The sequence below is a fragment of the Saimiri boliviensis genome, chromosome 5 (genome assembly GCF_048565385.1).
Source record: "Saimiri boliviensis isolate mSaiBol1 chromosome 5, mSaiBol1.pri, whole genome shotgun sequence".
Taxonomy (NCBI): domain Eukaryota; kingdom Metazoa; phylum Chordata; class Mammalia; order Primates; family Cebidae; genus Saimiri; species Saimiri boliviensis.
The window spans coordinates 81,382,150-81,399,876 of NC_133453.1; the positions used below are offsets into that span (position 1 = coordinate 81,382,150).

At 39.3% G+C, this 17,727-nt stretch overlaps 2 protein-coding genes across 4 annotated transcripts in view; one reads left to right on the plus strand and one right to left on the minus strand.

The window, feature by feature from the left end:
• Window positions 1-17,727, plus strand: part of CCDC148 (coiled-coil domain containing 148) — a 342,429-nt gene that overhangs the window by 299,047 nt on the left and 25,655 nt on the right. The window lies entirely within an intron of this gene.
• The window catches only part of UPP2 (uridine phosphorylase 2), a 31,377-nt gene that overhangs the window by 11,579 nt on the left and 2,071 nt on the right, over window positions 1-17,727 (minus strand). For 2 of the 3 annotated variants that reach the window (XM_003921955.4, XM_010330058.3), the window contains exons 2-6: window positions 15,363-15,480; window positions 9,087-9,245; window positions 6,385-6,499; window positions 2,728-2,937; window positions 435-581 (exon numbers count right to left, since the gene is read on the minus strand). In XM_003921955.4, coding sequence (XP_003922004.1) covers window positions 435-581; window positions 2,728-2,937; window positions 6,385-6,499; window positions 9,087-9,245; window positions 15,363-15,480 — 749 coding nt within the window. Of the gene's footprint in view, window positions 1-434; window positions 582-2,727; window positions 2,938-6,384; window positions 6,500-9,086; window positions 9,246-15,362; window positions 15,481-15,994; window positions 16,144-17,727 lie in introns of all 3 variants that reach the window. The other variant, XM_039470188.2, reaches the window with a different exon arrangement.

Sequence of the window (17,727 nt, forward strand, 5' to 3'; positions counted from 1 at the left end):
CCCAGATATTCATGTGGCATATTCTCCTCCCATCCTTCCCTGACCATGCTATTTAAAATTATGATTGATGGACACTTTGAGGAATATTTTGTTTGTATCTTGTCTCCATGAATTCAATTGTAACAGGAACTAGCAGCCACTGCCAGCATGAAGGAGACCAAACTCACTGTCAAGCCCTGACCATGTCACCAACTAGCTGGTGACCTTGGCCAACTTGCTTTTGACCCCTGAGGTTTAGTTTCCTTATTTGCATAATAGGAATAATGTCCCACCCACTCACCAGACATTATGAGATAATGTATATTACATACAATTATATGTCATGCTTTCAACCCAAAGTAATATCTAACTGGACCCCTTTTTTTTCTCCTAAGGTGTAAAAGTAGCTTCATGAAAGAGGAGAATTTGACCCTAAGAATTCGTGAAAAACTTACCTTTTAGACCACAGAGTCCACATATAGCTGCAAACACTGTAGATTCCATTTCAATATTCCTGACGCCAGCTTCATATGCTCTCTTCAAGTAATCTAACTTTTTTTCTCTGGAAAAGGAGCAAAGTGCTCCATCTAGTCGGCCTTGGCCTGAAAGGGAGAGGAGAACATTTAATGACTTGATGTCCCACCCCACTGGCAGCAGCATCACGAGAGGCTTGCTATTGACTGGAGCACTCTGCAGCTGTCTCTAACTCTGCAGCATGCGCCCTACGTAGGATATACTGGGCTGTGTGAATCTTTCTACCAGAGAACCATGGAGTGAGGCTGTCCCTGGCTTAGGAGTCCCATATGTAGGAAGGAGCCTTCATGGCTGAGGGCCTCAGTTCTGGGGCCAGTAACTGCTGAGTGGCTACCGCAGCCAGCACTGTGCCCAGGGTCATCAGGAAGCAGGGCGTTACTGTGAGAGGTGCCCTTTGAGGAAAATCTCAGGTTGCTCCAATGACTAGGGAATAACTCAGGGACAGGTGCCGGGAGAAAAAAAAAAAAAAAAGAGGCTTCAGTGCTGCTCAGCTCCTTGAGGAGAAGGACTGTGTTTGGATGTTGTGCCTCTCCGTATGCCCTTTGTGACATTGTCCACCTTTCCCCTTTCTGCACGCCTCTCAGGCTGCATGCCACTTTGTGATCACATTTTCCTTTCCAGGCTGCCCCCAGTGTTCATTCACCAGTGAATTTCACCTGTATCCACCAGTGGGCACAGAAGCAAGGAAAGGAAACTGTGATGTCATTACTCCTCCTGCACCCTGTGCACACCCAGAAATAGAGACCTCCTAATCCCTCCCCACTCCCAAGAAAGCTTGGAAGGATTTGAGCAAGTGGGATAATAGCACTCTGTCGCCATCCGCTATTTTCACAATCCTCTTTTTAGTGCTCTTTTCTCTTTTTCTCTTTCCTCTATCTCTTTCATGCTACTTTCACCCCTGGCAGTCTGCTTCTCCTTGTTCCTTCTCTTCTCATTAAAGCTGCCCGCCAACACCTCTAACAGAGTGCTATTTAAGCTGATTCAAACACAGTCATCGCAGAAGCCAAGCAGCTAATGTCAATGAGGGTGTCTGGTCTGAGGGGAGCAGCCTCACCTAACCTTCAGTAAATGTAGCCCCAGATGTGGATCAGGGCTTGTCAAGGCTGCCATGCATATATAATTCTACATTTTAAAATGCTAGTTATTTCAAAAAGCCAGAAATGTGGATGTTCATATAAAATCTCCAGATACTATAAATGTTGGCAAAATAGTTGACATTTTAAAAAATACTGTGCAAGCCAAAGGAAACATTGACTTCAACGAGTTGCCATTTGCAAACTCTGCTTTAACACATCAATGAGTGACCCTCGAGATGAAGGGACTGTGAGTGGCCTTGGACAGAGGGTCTCAGCCCTATCAGATCCCAACAGCCCTCCTGTTTCACAACAAATATGTGGTAAAGCCACCTTTACTAACCGGAAGTAAAATGTATAGATAAGATGACCTATCTCCAAACGTAATTTTTTGGAATTCAATGTAATACCTTAAGTTTGATCCAAAGGGAAAATAAAAGTAATTTATAATGAAATAGTATGAATTTTGAAATGAATACAACTATACTGCCAGATTTCCAAAATACCCTTCAAGGCATGGCACAAACTCTGCGTAGATTCTTTCTTCTGGGATGAGTTGGGTCTGTCTCTAAAGGTATTTTCCCCCTGAACATTTGTCCCTAGTAGCAAGTGTTGCTACGTGGCAGTCACCTTCAATTTTGTAAGGGGTCCCCAAACCTCTTACTCATGGCTGAGAGACAAAAGCCCCACTCTGAGACCATGCAATCCCGTGGGATTCATACGCCCTCCCCAACCATTTCTCCCCATTTTCTGGCCCACTCTTTCTTGGGGATAAGATCCCTTTTCAAGTACAGATGAACGGCAGAGACATAGAATCAGCATACTTCCCTTCTCTTATTTAAGTTAAAGGCATAAACAGAGATAAGATTTTGTGAACATCACTAATTGCATTTTAGTATTCAATTTGTTCTTGGAGGATTAAATCCGCCCTCAATATAAATTCATTCTGAGTGTTTCTCTGCTGCTTATTATGTTCTTGTGTTTCTATGCTTTAGTAAGTAAAAAAAGATGTTTTGGTTCCTTTTTAATCCACAAATATTAATTTTCTAAAGTAGAATTTTTAATATAAATTATGGGTTTGAATAACAAAGAGTTGGCTGGCATTTTTCTGTTGCCTTCACAGTTTATAAATTGTTCTCACCTTCATAAAAATCATAGGTACACATTGTATGTCCAATGAGGGTTGGGAAGTTGGGGATTTCTTTGCTACAGTTGAACAGTTCTTCAGACAGTTCCTTGTCAAGTTCAGTATTTCGGGTGACGATGTTGTCCAAAATGACCTGTTCAAACCGGGGCTTAAAGAAGGAGTCTACAGCTATATCCGTTATTACAACAGTCCCTGGTGCAATCCCTGCAATATGAGAATAAGTGATTACAGAAATATCATTTGGAGTTTACTTTTGACACATAGTATATAACCTATTCTGCTAACATTAATGCTAGCTGCTAATGAGTCTTCCTGTTTTCAACCTTAAAATTATTTTCTTTTCCAAATGCAATTAAATAACATTCAGAAGAGGCATTTACATTTGTTGTCTTTCCAAATGCACATTTACAATGTGAGGGGGTTTAGATTTCAAGACAAACATGACTCTTGGACATGCAAATTAGTGCCAGCTTTTGGGCTCACATTTGAATAAGTTAGGTCATGAAAAACTCAATAAGCCTGCCAGCAAGTAGCTTTCATAAAGCAATGTGACTTCTTAGTATTTAATCTTCTCTGTAACTTCTTGATTACTGTAATTTCTTTGCATCTCTAGCCTCTTTTTCTTCTGATTCTTGTCACATTTGTTCCCTCCTTGACTCCATGTAAATCAGGCGTCTGGGCTGAACTTCCTTGGCTACAAAGTCTGAGCTGCTCGAGGGACTTGGGCTTACTTAAGAAACTGTTTTCTGCCAACTGTTAGTCTCCCTTCCTGGAATGCCCTCTGATCCTCCCCTGACCTTTTCATCACACTAACACCAAGTCACTCTTCAGGTGTCAGCTTAAGTAACTTCCTGAAAAAGATCTGAATCCACAGAAGGGAAACAAACAAATGAAAAAATTAAAAGGCAACACAGATAGGTTACATTGAATTTCCCCAGACTTAGCCTTGACCCAGTTTTGACCCTGTGTGGTTTCCATTTAGATCCTGAATAGAAGGCTCTCGGTAAATGCCTGAGACTCTCTGTCCTAACACTTTTTATAATTACTCATTTGTTTATCTTTTTCTCTGATAGGACATAAACTCTATAAAGGCAAGAACAACGTCTATTCATAGTTCTCCTGGTCTAGCTCTGTGCCTGCCACGTTATAGGTACTCAATAAAAATTTGTTGAATGAGTGAATGCTTTCCCAAAGATGCCATAGATTACAGCTCTACAAACCTATGGTTCATAAACCAAATCCTGTCTTTGTAAATAAAGTTTTATTATCACACAGACACACCCATTTATTTATATACCACCTATAGCTGCCTTCAAGTTATAGTGACTGAGTTGAGAATTTGCAATAGAAATCACACACAGTTAGCAAATCCTAAAATATTTACTATCTGTCCTTTACAGAAAAAGCTTTCTAATCCCTACTATAGAGTATAGCCTTATCCTTCTGGTGACATAAATTTTGATATTGATGAAAGTAGACTTACTTACAAAATCCTTTAGAAGATCCAACTAGAGACCCAAGGTGACCACTGATGATGGATCCTTGATGGGTGAAATACTCTGTATTTACTTATTTTTTTGAGATGGGGCCTTGCCCTGTAGTGTAGTGGCATGATCTTGGCACACTGCAGCCTCTCCCTCCTGGGTTCAAGTAATTCTGTTGCCTCAGCCTCCAGAGTAGCTAGGACTACAGGCGCACATCACCACACCTGACTAATTTTTTGTATTTGTAGTACAGATGGGTTTTCACCATGTTGGCCAGGCTGGTCTAAAACTCCTGACCTCATGTGATCCACTGTCTCAGCCTCCCAAAGTGCTGGGATTTATAGGTGTGAGCCACACCCCCAACCAGATACTTTTTAAATATGCCAAGTAAGTGGCTTCTTGAATTGTTCACAATGTCCTAAGAAAGTGATTGAGAGGGGAGTTGAAAACATATACATAAAAATGATGTTATTTATATGCTATCCTAATATTTAAATGTATTAGTGTATTATGTGATGGTTAAGATTTCTCAATGGTCAACCTACTATTTAACTGAGTACTTTATTCTTATCAAAGTGTGTTGGCTCATGTAGGAAGGGATCGTGTGAGCAACATAATACTCTGTACATCTTTCATCTTCAAATGCAATGCTGCTTAAAACAAAATAAGCAAATACATCTTATTGATAAGCTAAGAGTTCTTACTGAGGACAAAACTTCAAAATGAAAGTGTCCACACCAGCACAGAGGGTTAATTTGCCACCACGCATAGGCCTTCATTGTGATATTGGTACTGTCTATGTGCTGTGTGTATCATGTTGCGATGAAATAAAAGACCATTGCCAAGAGCTTGATGGTCATTGAAGCACCTTGCCCATGCTGGCGTTCATTAATATCAAGTGGTAACTGGAGCAGTCAGGACTTTATAGTGCATGAATATGGGCTATGGAGGCAGATCCTTGTGCCCCAGAACCCAAAATTATGAGCAACGGTAGTAGCTGTTTTATCTGAAATTCATGCCCAAATGAATTTGTTCCCTTCTACTGATTATTTGGGGTATTGTTGGATAAATGACAATCTAGAAGGATGCCTGATCTAACACGTATTGCTGGCACTCTACTTCTCTCTTTGGATGGACATCCACAAAGGTCCTACTTTCTCCCAGATGTAAGGGCCCTGGCTGGACTTCATTCCTGGAGCACAGCTGTGGAAAGGCTATTATCTTTTCCAACATGTCTAATTTCTGGTGAAGCATGGCTCAGCCATGGTGGCTTTGTGATGTTGAACGCCCCATGTCTCTAGCTCCTTGTGTGAGGATTTCCGACATCCCTTTTGCTCCAAAAATGTCTGATTCTACGACCATTTATCTTCCCAAATCTCAGCCCTTTTTCTAACGTCCATTCAGTTCTATCTCCCTGTCAGCCAAAACTTCTCAATTTATCATGTACAGTCTGTATTTGCATTTTGGTGACATGGTAAAATCATACCCTGACAAGATGTGCTCCTTCAGAAAAAGCTGAAGAAGAAGATGTTTCCTCTAAACTTCATCATAACACATTCTGGAAGCAAAAACAAGGCCTCTTTACAGCTGCCTGAAGAGCCAAAGAAGAAGGGAGGGCGGGAGGCTCTGTAAAAACTTTAGGAAGCATCACTTAAGCCTTTCCTAAAAGCCCAGCCTGGTTTCTTTCTGGTGTACTGATGAGGAAAAGATACAGCCGATAGAGGCAATGTAGTAACTGATGTGAGCACAAAGCAATGTTTTTCTAAGAGCTTTGCAGTTCGCTCACTTAGCTGATAAAACTGGGGAATTTTTGTGATTTTTCTTTACTTGAACACAATTATTTCTGTCACTTGAAAAAATTTCTAAGAATTAAATTTTACCCCTCCCCTCAAAACATATTTTCTAGCAAATTTTCTACACTTTATACACCTAAGACCATCCTGCAATAGGCAGTGAGATCTCTCCCTATGGGTTTCCATGAAGAAAAAAAAGGAGAAAAGAAAAAGGCATTGTGGGCGGATTTCCTTAAATTTTCTCCAGTCCAGCCTTCTGACAGTTTTTAGCCCATATGGGCTTCTGCTGGACTCTGAATATGATGGTATATTTTGGCAGCTTCTATGTATGTAGGGATCACTGAGTTCTAATAGTAGAAATCAATCTATCTTACCTATTCCCCCTGATGTACCAATTCTAATAATGGTGACATCGCAGCACCGTGCATGGTGGAGTAATTTGATGAGTTCATGAAGCATAATAGAAATAGAGGGGATGCCCATGCCATGCTGTTGAGAGAAAGAGAAAGTCATCATACATCTTGCAAAGTGATACATGAGCAGGACATATTTTCTTCCTTCATTACAAGTTAACAGCCCTCAGATAAATTTACATAATCATTAAGACTTTGCCAATGCTGAGGAAAATGTAAGTCATCCCTAACTGACGCCTACATGACATGCTGATGGATGTGTTCGTCTGTGAAGATCAGAGGGAGGTATCTCACTTCCATTTCTGTTGACTTCAGCCCTCATCATCAAGAGCAGAAGGTGAGGATGGCATGGTGTACAGGTGTACAGGTGTGTCAGGGTGGTGCCATTTCCTGTCTTCCCACTGGGCTCTTCATCATGAGCCTTTGAAAAAGAGCTTTTCACAAGATTGACTTGATTTCAAGGAAATATAATTTTGGCTGCCAAATCATTAGTCCTTTTCAACCATACTAAATGAAATAGTGAATCCATTTCATTTGCTGTTAAGTTTGTGTGCTCTGAAAGGTACTAGGGTGGAAACATGGGTTAGATTCCCCACCTAACAATTTTAAACGTATACTGAAAGTGGATGGGAGTTTAAATTACTGTAGATCGTGACCATAGCCCTGTTATTTTTTTCAGTATTTAGGACAGTAGAATCAATGTCAGCAGTAAAGGGATCAACTTAGGCTAGAGCATTTAGCAACTCCTGGTGGCTACACGATGTCCTAATAACTCTCCAGAAAGATCTTCCATTCTGTAATTTGTAGAAACTGGAACTGAGTTCCAAACTGGTAGTAACTTCATTCCTGACATAACAGCAGAGAGTCAAAAGTGTTCCTCAGTGTGTCCTACTCTTGGACACAAAGACTTTGGAAAACCACTGGAGCCGTGACCATGATGTTTTCACCTGAGCTTCCTCCTCCTATCAAGATTGTTGAGCTATGGAAACTTCAAACCTCTGGGTTCCCCATTTCTGGTTACCATTGAATATGCCCTGACTTCCAAATGCTTAGTAAGCCTCCTGGAGCAAGGAATTGAACTTGTATTGATTTGTATATTCAAGATTAACAAGTTTGGGACTTTGGAACTGACTCTGTGACTAACGAATAAACTCTCTAAGTATTATTTTTTCTTACCTATAAATTAAGAAGATGAATTATTATTTGATCTATTAGATTCCTTCTAACTCAGACATTTAATAGGTTAATGATTGTCACTTATTATGTGACGTGTTGATAAAATGACAGATAGACTTGTTGTGCTCTCTTTCACACACACACCCCACTCAACCACTACTGGAGAGGAAGAATTTTCAAAGAAGGAATCACAATTTGTCAATCCCCTGCCTGCCTAGTAAGGCCCGTTTCTAATTGGCTAACCTTGGCATGACACGTATTTCAGGTCTTTTTCCCAGACAGGACAGCAGGATTGGTCTACTGCTGCTTTATTTCTTACTCTGAAGTTTTACTGCCTATGTATGGTAGTGTCATATTTTTAAGAAACTTATTTTTTTTGTCCTCCATTTACTGAACAAAATAGAACAGTTGTAGTCTAAACCTGCAAATGTTGGTAAGAAAAGATTTGCCAAGATCAGTGGATATTCAGTAGATGAACATCTCCCTTCTAATGTAGATGTTCTGTAATGGTTTATTGAATGCCCAAGTGAATAAGTGAATGGATTCTCCCATTTGAGCAAGTTTCAGGCATTCTTGGCCCAGAGAGGAGATCAGTTGAGCTGCCTCATTGGTGTTGCATAATTTTCCCTTCTTTATTCCCAGGTTTTCATGATTGTCCACACTATAGGACAATCAACAGATGATGCCTATTCCCTGGGGTAGGAGCCACTTACAACTCAGTTCCTTAGAACTGCCACCCTGTGCCAGAGATTCTTCCCCTGTCCCCTGGCATGCCTGCCTGTGCCTCTTACAAGGGTTGTACTGCCCAGAAATGTGATGGCTTCAGAGTTTCTGCTTCAGAATACACATCTGTGCAGAGAGACAAGCATGGGAAGGCAAATTGGATACTTATGCACATATGCCCTCATAAGTGTGTGCCCAGCTGAGTCCAAGGGGGAAATAGTCTGCATGTTCCCCAGAACTGCAAATCATCCCCCTTTCATTTTGTCTTAGGACACTGCGTTCTTCCATAGCTGTTCACATATTCTAAATGCAGGAGAGTAATTCATAAGAGCTCAGTAGAAATGCATTAGCAGCTTTTCAGCAAGCTTATTATAGTGTTAAACAGCAGCACTTTAGCAGTCCTGAAAATAAGCCTCTGTGTACTAAAAGCTCGACATTCCCAAAGCAGGATAAGAGACAGAGGAAGGAAAATTGCGGTGGAGGGGTGAGGGGTGTTAATCAGCTACAAAGTAAAGAGAAAGGAGGGGTGCTTTGAGGATTTTTCCCCTAACTTGAATACGTAAGTGGTAACTAATAAACGAAAGTGATGCTGCATGCTATGTTCTGCCCTAGGGGCTTTTTCCAATAATGAACTCATACCTGGACACCCAGTTTAATTGTGTAAGAATGCAAAGCAGGAGGGAATAAGAACTTCTACGTGTAAAAGTTGCCACTTTTTTCTCTAGCCTGCAATGACTAGGTGAAATGCAACCATGGATACTTACACTGATGGCAAGCACAGGTCCGGTTTTGTACATACAATATCTGTCTGTCCCAGCACAGATGTCTTTTATGTCTTCTTCAGCTTCCTCCAACCTGAGCTCCTTCTGCACAAACAGTGCAAATGCTTTCATTCTGTTTGGGCTCCCACCAACGCAGACAAACTGTTAATAAAAATAAACAAGAGCCTGCCATAGTAACTGGGATAAGAACCACTGGTCAGCTTTCAACTCTAATGTTTCAATTTGCATTTTAGTTAATTTACTTAAAAGCGTGTGTAGACGTCGTGGTTTATGTTCCATGAATTAGCTAATTTGCGTCATCAACCTGTAGATAAGGCAACAGATGCAAAGTTTTATGCACTAAATTAGTAAAGAAAATCACAAAATCAAAATAAATGTTGATATTATTCGATGAAGTGTTTCCTGGTGCCTTTGTTTATAGTGAACACCAACCAGCGTCTTAAATTGACATAGACAGCCTAGTGCTGGGCATTAACATGATGTATGCTTAGGATGTAAGTGCTGAGGCCACAGAATGTATGTGATATGAGAGCAGAAGGAGAACTACCAGTTTTAGGTATTTTTTCTGATTTCCCATCCCCGAGCATAAATTTTTATTGTGAAATGGACTGTGTGAACTTAAAACTTTAAAGGAATCATGTCAAGACTTTTCAATTTCCTATTCAGAAGAAATTCTCATGGAATAAGCCTTATTATTGTAAATGTGGGATCTCTCTGTGGCATCAATTCCAGTGATTTATTTTTGTTTTTGTTTTATCCACATTTTACCTTCTCTGAAATTAGGATAGGTGTAGCAGTCAAGGGTGTCAAGTCTAATAGAAGATGGTAATACTCATCTGTTATATGGCAGTTACTCATATAACAGTCTGTTTAGGGGTACACTCGCCCCAGAGACCAGAAATGGGAGAAGTGGATGCCAGGGAGAGGAGCAGAGAAGCGCCAGGGGTCAGCAACAAGAAGGTGAGCAGTGGCAGACTCTCACACCCACGAGGAAGCACAGGCCACCGCAACGTGGCAAGAGCCAAGTCCTCTGGGATTCTGAAGTAAGTGGTGAAGAAAACGCGGAGACGAGGAAGACGACATAGTGAGGGGTCTGCCCTTCAAGGTTAGGTAAACCTGGCTTTGAACTCCAACCCCATCAGTGAGTAAGTAGCTTGCTCAGTGTCACACAAATAATCTATGCGCCCCAGATCTTGTCCAAATTGGAAAAACACAGTACACCTCAAAGAGTTTTGAAAGAGGAACGTGAGATTGCATATGGCAAAGGACATTGCACAAATCCAGATACCTTCTCAGTGTTGGACAAATGGTGATCATTATTTTTTATATCACATAGCAATTTCCTATCCCTGCTTTTGAGCTTGCTTACTGTTCCTGTATTATAGAATTTAGTACAAATGAAGCTGGTTTGAGTCCTCTAGTAAGGAAAAGGCAGTTGGTGATATCTGGCTTATGTGGACAGCATTGGACAGAGGATTGGGAGGGATGACAAGGTCCACCACAGGGATAAAGAGTATCTGTCTAACGAAATACCTAACTGAGGTTACAGAATGGAAGGCCTCATTCACAAATGATTTACTCTAACTATTGGGTGTTCCGATTACATGATGCATTCTATTTCCATTTGGCAATCACTCCTGAGCTACACTCATTCTCAATTACTGGGTGTAATTAGCCCTGTATCCAGGCCCTCTGCTTCTCTTCTACCCTTAACATTGTCTTTTCTCTGCCTTCTTATGAGTTTCCCTGATGGAACCTTAAGCTAATAATGGACTGAAATAGAAGTCAGCCATAAAGACTGGTAGAAAAGAGGCTAAAACCATGGATTCACCTGAGTTTTAAACTTTTTATTGAGAATTCATGGAATTTTCTACTTTGTTGGTATCAATAGTTAAGACTTGGCTCATGATCTAAGTCCAAGGAAATTTTTTTTAACACAATACAGTAGTTTGAAAATAACCTCATTGTGTGGTGCCAGTGAATGTAAATTACAACTATTCAGATTGACCATAAAACCAAAACAGATGTTAGAATAGCTTGTGGTTTGAATTCTCCTTTGAACTGTAGATATTGCTGTAATCAACAGGAATTTCTGAATATTTCTGGAGACATGAAGATGATATGAACAGACAGAAGCAGCTTGGTTTTTAAAGCTTTCCTTACTCCTAAACCAGACTCACTAAACATCACCTCTGGACACAATTTTCAGTCCGGCTGCTTTAATGAGAAGTAAAATATGGCTGAAGACCACCAACTAACATTGACCTTAAGTGACACTTACTGTGTTTATGTCTCAAACAAAATGATCATTTGTCCTGGTTTTATCAAAGAAGTTAGAAGCACACTGGCAAGGAGTCAGAGGCATTACAATAACATGTTAAGGACTTTGCCTAATGACTGCCAGAAAAAAACTCAACTTTAGATATCCCCAGTATCTCAAGTCTTAACTTTGCCATGTTGTATTAATCTGGTCTATTGCATTTTATGCATTTTCTATGTTAAAATGCATATTACATGGCCATATAAAGTAATAATTTTGCATATTACTAGAAATTTCTAGTGAGAAATTAAAGGATACCAGTTAGTGATTTTATAAAAGACACATTTGGATGTTGATATTGAATAGATAACTTCAAAGGATTCTCTACGATATGTATTAATTGTCTGATTCTTTCTAGCGAGTATGGCAGAGATTATCTGTTTACCTAAACTGTTTGCCCTTCTTTCTGGGCACCCAGCTAAACTTAACATCTCAGCCTCCTTTCCAGTTAGACAAGGTCATATGTCTAAGTTCCAGCGACTAGAATGTGAGCAGAAGTAATGAGTGCCATTTCTAGTCTTAGCCCACAGAAATCTCCCATCTTACAAAGAGGCCGTATTGGTGACCCTATATACTGTCACTCTTATGTGCTGGACAGGTGTTGACACACTGGGAAACTTAGCAATTTATGCCTTGAAGAAAGCAGAGTAACAATTATGGAAGGAACCTGGGTCCTTGAATTACCAGTTGTAGGAAAACTGTCCATCAACCAGGAATACCTACTTTGCACCTAATGTGAGTGAAAAGTAAACTTAAACTGTATTAAGTTACTGAGATTTCACAGTAGCAAGTAACAAAATTTTTTAGATATGATAAGAATATAAAGGAAATGGAAGTGATTGCTGGAGTCTCAAGTTTAAACTTATACTCAGAGTTCTCCTTTATTTGAAGATAATGCTGTTAATAATGATTATCATCTCTCTGAAGACAAGGCTGAGTTTTTAGGTACTGATGGATTACGTCCTCTTTTCTTAGCCAGGACTGCTGCCCTAGGATTTAAGGGAGTCAAGAAATTGAATGTAGAATGTTCTCATTCATAGAGAAGAACATGGCTGGAGGAAGGCAATTTTCTGAGGAAACCATCTATGAGAACAAATCAGACTTTACCTGCTGCCTTGAAAAAATTCTAGTTTAGGTTAAATGGCCAGTTTTGATCATTTGGATCTATGTTACCTGCTCCTCAATTTACAAACACACATACACACATACATACACACACACACACACACACACACACACTCACACTTTTGCCTCCTATTCAGCAAAATGGCTTAATCAGTAGAGTTGCTCTCTGATGGGACAAAACAGGTTTTACACAGAACATGTCTTTTTATCCAAACTTTACTGAAGGTTCCACAACCCGGTGGGTGGTGAATGTATAAGGTTGGATAGTGGTTATGACAGACAGTGTTTGAGAATAAGTGCTGAAGAAAATTTGGTCAGGCAGAGATATGAAGGTCTAGTTCCTGGGATTATAACTGAAATGAGACAACTGTGTGTGTACATGCATGTGTGTGTGCATGTGCACACGTGTGCATGCATGTGCATGAGAGAGAGAGAGAGAAAGAGAGAGAGACATGTGAGTTCCCTTATTTTTATCTCTAAAACAAAGTTTTCCATCCAAATGGTTTCCCAGAAACTAATACTTGGAGTACTAACAAATACTAAAACATAGTGCTTTGGGTTTTGTTTTTGTGTTGTTTTGTTTTGTTTGAACAGAGAAAGAGCCATTACATGTTCCATCAGAGAAACCTAAAGTTTAATCTCACCTGTTTCACTTACCAGCTGTGTTGTGCCTATTAGAGACAAACATATATTATATATGTGTTATAACACTATGTGTATGTTCAAGCCTGGGTTTTCTCATCTGTAAAGTGGAGATACTGACTATTTTTGTTGCTGTGGGGACTGAATGTACCATTTGCATGTGCCACACAGTCTGATATATAGAAAGCACTCCATAAATGGTAGAGGAGAGACAGACACCCAGATATGGAGAAAATAGATCATGTTCTGTCTTAAATACTTATCTCAAGTCTCTTAAATTTATTAACCAGCTATGTGCCTTAGTTCATTAATTATGAAAATTCTTTTAATTAACAAGGGTTCTGGGATAATTATTGTGAGGCATGAACCTCAACTCTAACATTTGAATTCTGGTACAATCTGATTATTGAGTATTAAAGACCACCTTGATGAATGACTCTTGGAGCATAAGTAACCAACACAGCAGGAGGGGAAGAGATTACACTGAGAAAATGAAGCACAAGGTAGAGATAGGTCACCCAAAGGCAAGGAGCATAGCCTAGAGAGGAGTGAAGAAAGGGTGGGTCACCTCGCTGCCAGGATACTCACGCACACCCTCACACCCTCCTTCTTAAAAGAGAGGGAGTCAGAGAAGGCTACGCAGCACCTACTGATAATAAACATCATAGATCTATTTCTTCTCATTTTCCCTTCTTTTCTTCTTTTCCTTCCTCCTTCCTTCCTTTCTTCTTCCCTTCTTTTTCCTCTACCTCCACCCTCTTCCTCCTCCTCCTTTTTAACCTCTCCTTCTTCTTCCTCCCCTTCCCTTACCTGCCTCTTGACCCACTGGGTAAGTGAAAAAGCTAAGATTAAATAATTACAGACTATCCTGAGTTACTGTGACTCAAAGGGTCCACCTAGCGCAGTGAGCAAAAAACCTGGAGATTGAACTTTGGAAAAACTTGGTCCAGGTCTCAGCTCTACGACTCTATAATGTAACTGTAAACTTCTACCTTTCTGAACGTAATTTCCTTGTTTTATGGAGAGAGTTAATATCTGCTAAACCCATGTAAAAGAGCTAAATGTGCAGATATTCGTGAAATAGTAGATGTGAAGCTTTTATTTTTGTTCTTGTAATTGCTAAAGGAATGAAAAAGTCAGATGAAAACTGCAAGATTCTCCATTAATGCAACCGTAAATAGATACAGTCTTTTGGAAAACAAAAGTTATTTAAAAGTTCAGTCTCTTTGACCGTTTCTGTGAATCACCCTAAGCAAATTGACCTAAATGTAAAAAAAAATAGGTACAAAAATGTTCATTTGAGTCCTGGTTACAGTGGAAAATATTTTAACATAAAAGTCAATAATAGTCATGGTAATATGTGGTATACCATTTGACATCCATAAATGTTTCAAAAGAAAGTAACATGGAGAAACGTTAATGACATAAAGTTAAATGATAAAGTGCAGAATGCAGTTATATAATTACAACCATTTTAAAGTCTATTCATTAAAAATGATAGAAAAAAATGAGTTGATCATGTCTATGTTTAGATGGCAGGACTATTGGGTGTTTTTTAAAAATCATATTCTTTTTTGTATTCCCTATTTTAAATAATGAACACAAATTGCTTATATAATTAAAATATATGTCAGATAAAATAATGCAGAAGTACAATTTTCTGGTAGTATTTGATAAATAATATGAAATATTTCTTATAAAACAAAAGAGTCTTAATATGAAATATTAGATAATGGTTATTTTCCAGAAGTGAAATAATATTATATTGATAGGATTAAATTATTTGTTGAGTTATTTCTATGATTTAATAAAATGAGAACTAGTGAGATTCAGCTATAAATGTAGATGTTAAGTAGTGAGCTGAATCTGTTAAAACATAATGAATTCTCAACACCTGGCAGTATTGTCAATAAAACTTTATTTATCTCCAGGGACCAGAGTAGCCAAATAACGTGTTTGCACTAGATTTCGTTAGGGAACCTTTATGCCTTGTTGAGGTGGAAATGATTGTTCATGATATACACATTCCAAATTGTTTCAGAGAATGAGTGTGGCTTCACTTCCTATTGGGACTTCACTAGCCAAAGGTATACAGATTATTTTGGGAAGGCAAGAAGAAACATTAGTAGAGAAAACTCGATCATTTTTCCTGAAATTAGAAATGTTTTTACCTTTACATCTCCAAACATTGCTGGTAGGTTGTGTGTTTTTGTCCCCAAATCCAAGTGATAGAGAATGTCTTCATCCATTGAATCCAAGTAAGGATTTTTAACATGAACAAACCTTTTTCTGAAAAAGAAAATTACACAAAGAATATATTTAAAAAATTTTAGAGAAAGTGCACAAGAAAGAAAGTCTGAACATAAGCCTTCTTTTAGGGTTAAATTATTTGTTGAGAAGCAATGTAGTATAATAACAACAATAATTATGGCTAATATTTGCTCACACTTACTTTCATGCTCTAAGCATGAAAATGACATGAAAACTGCATGTAACAAATTCATTAACTCATGTATCCCATAACTGCTCTATGGGATGGGTAAAGTTAACAATTTAATTTACAAAGAAGCCAAGGCTTACAGAAGTTGAGAAACTTGTGCAAGATTAACAACCAGTAAATTACAAAACAGCCGTTTCTGTTCAGTTCTGTCTGACTGTAATGGTCATCTGATTTCTTTGCATGGGAGGCTATGTAATATAAGTTACTGGTCTCTGCATTCAAATTGTTGGGCTTCCAGTGCAACTTCAACCATATATGTCCTAATTGTGCAACCTGGAGTAAGTTATTTGTATTTTATTTTACCTTCTCAAAGTTTAGCATGCACAAGAATCAGCCAGACACTTCATGGACTCCTCTTCTGGGAATTCTGATTCAGCAGGTTGCTGATATGTGTCCAAATTTGCATTTCTAGGAAGCTCCACATTGGTGCTGGTGTTGCTGGCCTGTGGACACTACTTTGAACAGCACTGCCATTAAGGACTCCACCAACCATGCTGAATACACCACTTTCTTTCCACCCCAGGGGCCACGGCCCTGGCCCAAACCCCCATCTCAACAGGGCTAGCTAGACCACTAGTCGTTCCTCTCTTTCTTTTTAAAATACCATAGAATGCAAGACAGTAAGCTGATGATGGCTGTATGAATGACCTTAATTCAAGGTTCATGATTATGAAGCATATCGTTTGTAGCTTTTGGTTATTTGGGTAGTAATTATATGCCACTTGAGTTATTAGTGATAACAAGGTATCTATACCCACACCACAGCCGATCAACATGTCTTTGCCAGGAACTGTCCGGCACTTCTTTGTTCTTTGTTCCTCCCATTTCTCTCCACATGCCTGCCTTTCTCTCTCTCCCTCCCTCTTTTCTTTTCTTTTCTTTTCTTTTCTTTTCTTTTCTTTTCTTTTCTTTTCTCCTCTCTTTCTTGACAGAGTTTCGCTCTGTCATTCAGGCTGGAGTGCAGTGACCCAATTTCAGTTTACCCCAACCTCTGCCTCTCAGGTTCAAGTGATTCTCCTGCCTCAGCCTCCTAACTGGGATTACAGGTGCCTGCCACCACACATGGCTAATTTTTGTCATTTTAGTAGAGACAGGGTTTTGGCCATGTTGACCAGGCTGATCTCAAACTTCTAACCTCAAGTGATCCACCTGCCTCGGCCGCCCAAAGTGCTGAATTACAGGTGTGATCCTGTAATCCTGGATGTGGCCTGGCCTTTCCACATACCTTTCATTCCACACACCTTAAAACGTTTTACCAAGCCTTGCCTCTCTATATCTTTATTGACTCTGACTTTGGTTGTGCATTAAAATCACCAGGGAGCTTTAAAGAAAACAACCACTGGTGACAAGTCACCAATTAACTTAGACACTCTGTATTTTAAATTTAAAGACTTAAAATATTTTAAAAATCTTCTCAAGTGATCTTTGCTGTAGCCAAAGTTAAGAACCCCTGCTTCAGGCCTTTGTCCTTTGAACACCCTTCCCCTCCCTTCCACGCTTCACCTATCAAAATTCCCATTTTTCTTCATGGTCCAATTCAAATATTACCTCTTCCATGAACGCTTTTCCAAGCATCGTCTCTCCTTGGTCAGTATTAATTTTTTTTTCTCACTGTTTTCCTAAAGCATTTGCTTCATGCTGATGCTGGTAGACAGCATTTCACATCATAATACAGCTAAGTTTCCATACCACTAGAAAGACTGATGCATCCCCTGATGCAAGCTATCTCAGATACCCTTCTTGAATCCCTAAGTTTTAACAAATTCTGTTGTTGAATTAAATTTAACTGTTCAGAAAGTGGAACAAAATGCTATTAATTTCCTTCTCAAAAACATCCAGAGTAACAAATTTTTAATTAGTTACTGGGTCATACACACCTAGTTTCAAAAATAAAGTATTCTGTAGTGTTAGTACACTTTACTACTTCAGAAAAAGCTTTAAAATCTCAAAGCAAAAGGACATGTCCTTATTTTTCTTGTGAGGCAAGAATGTACCCATAGTCCCTTGTTACAAAGTGTGTGGTCACTGAACCAGCA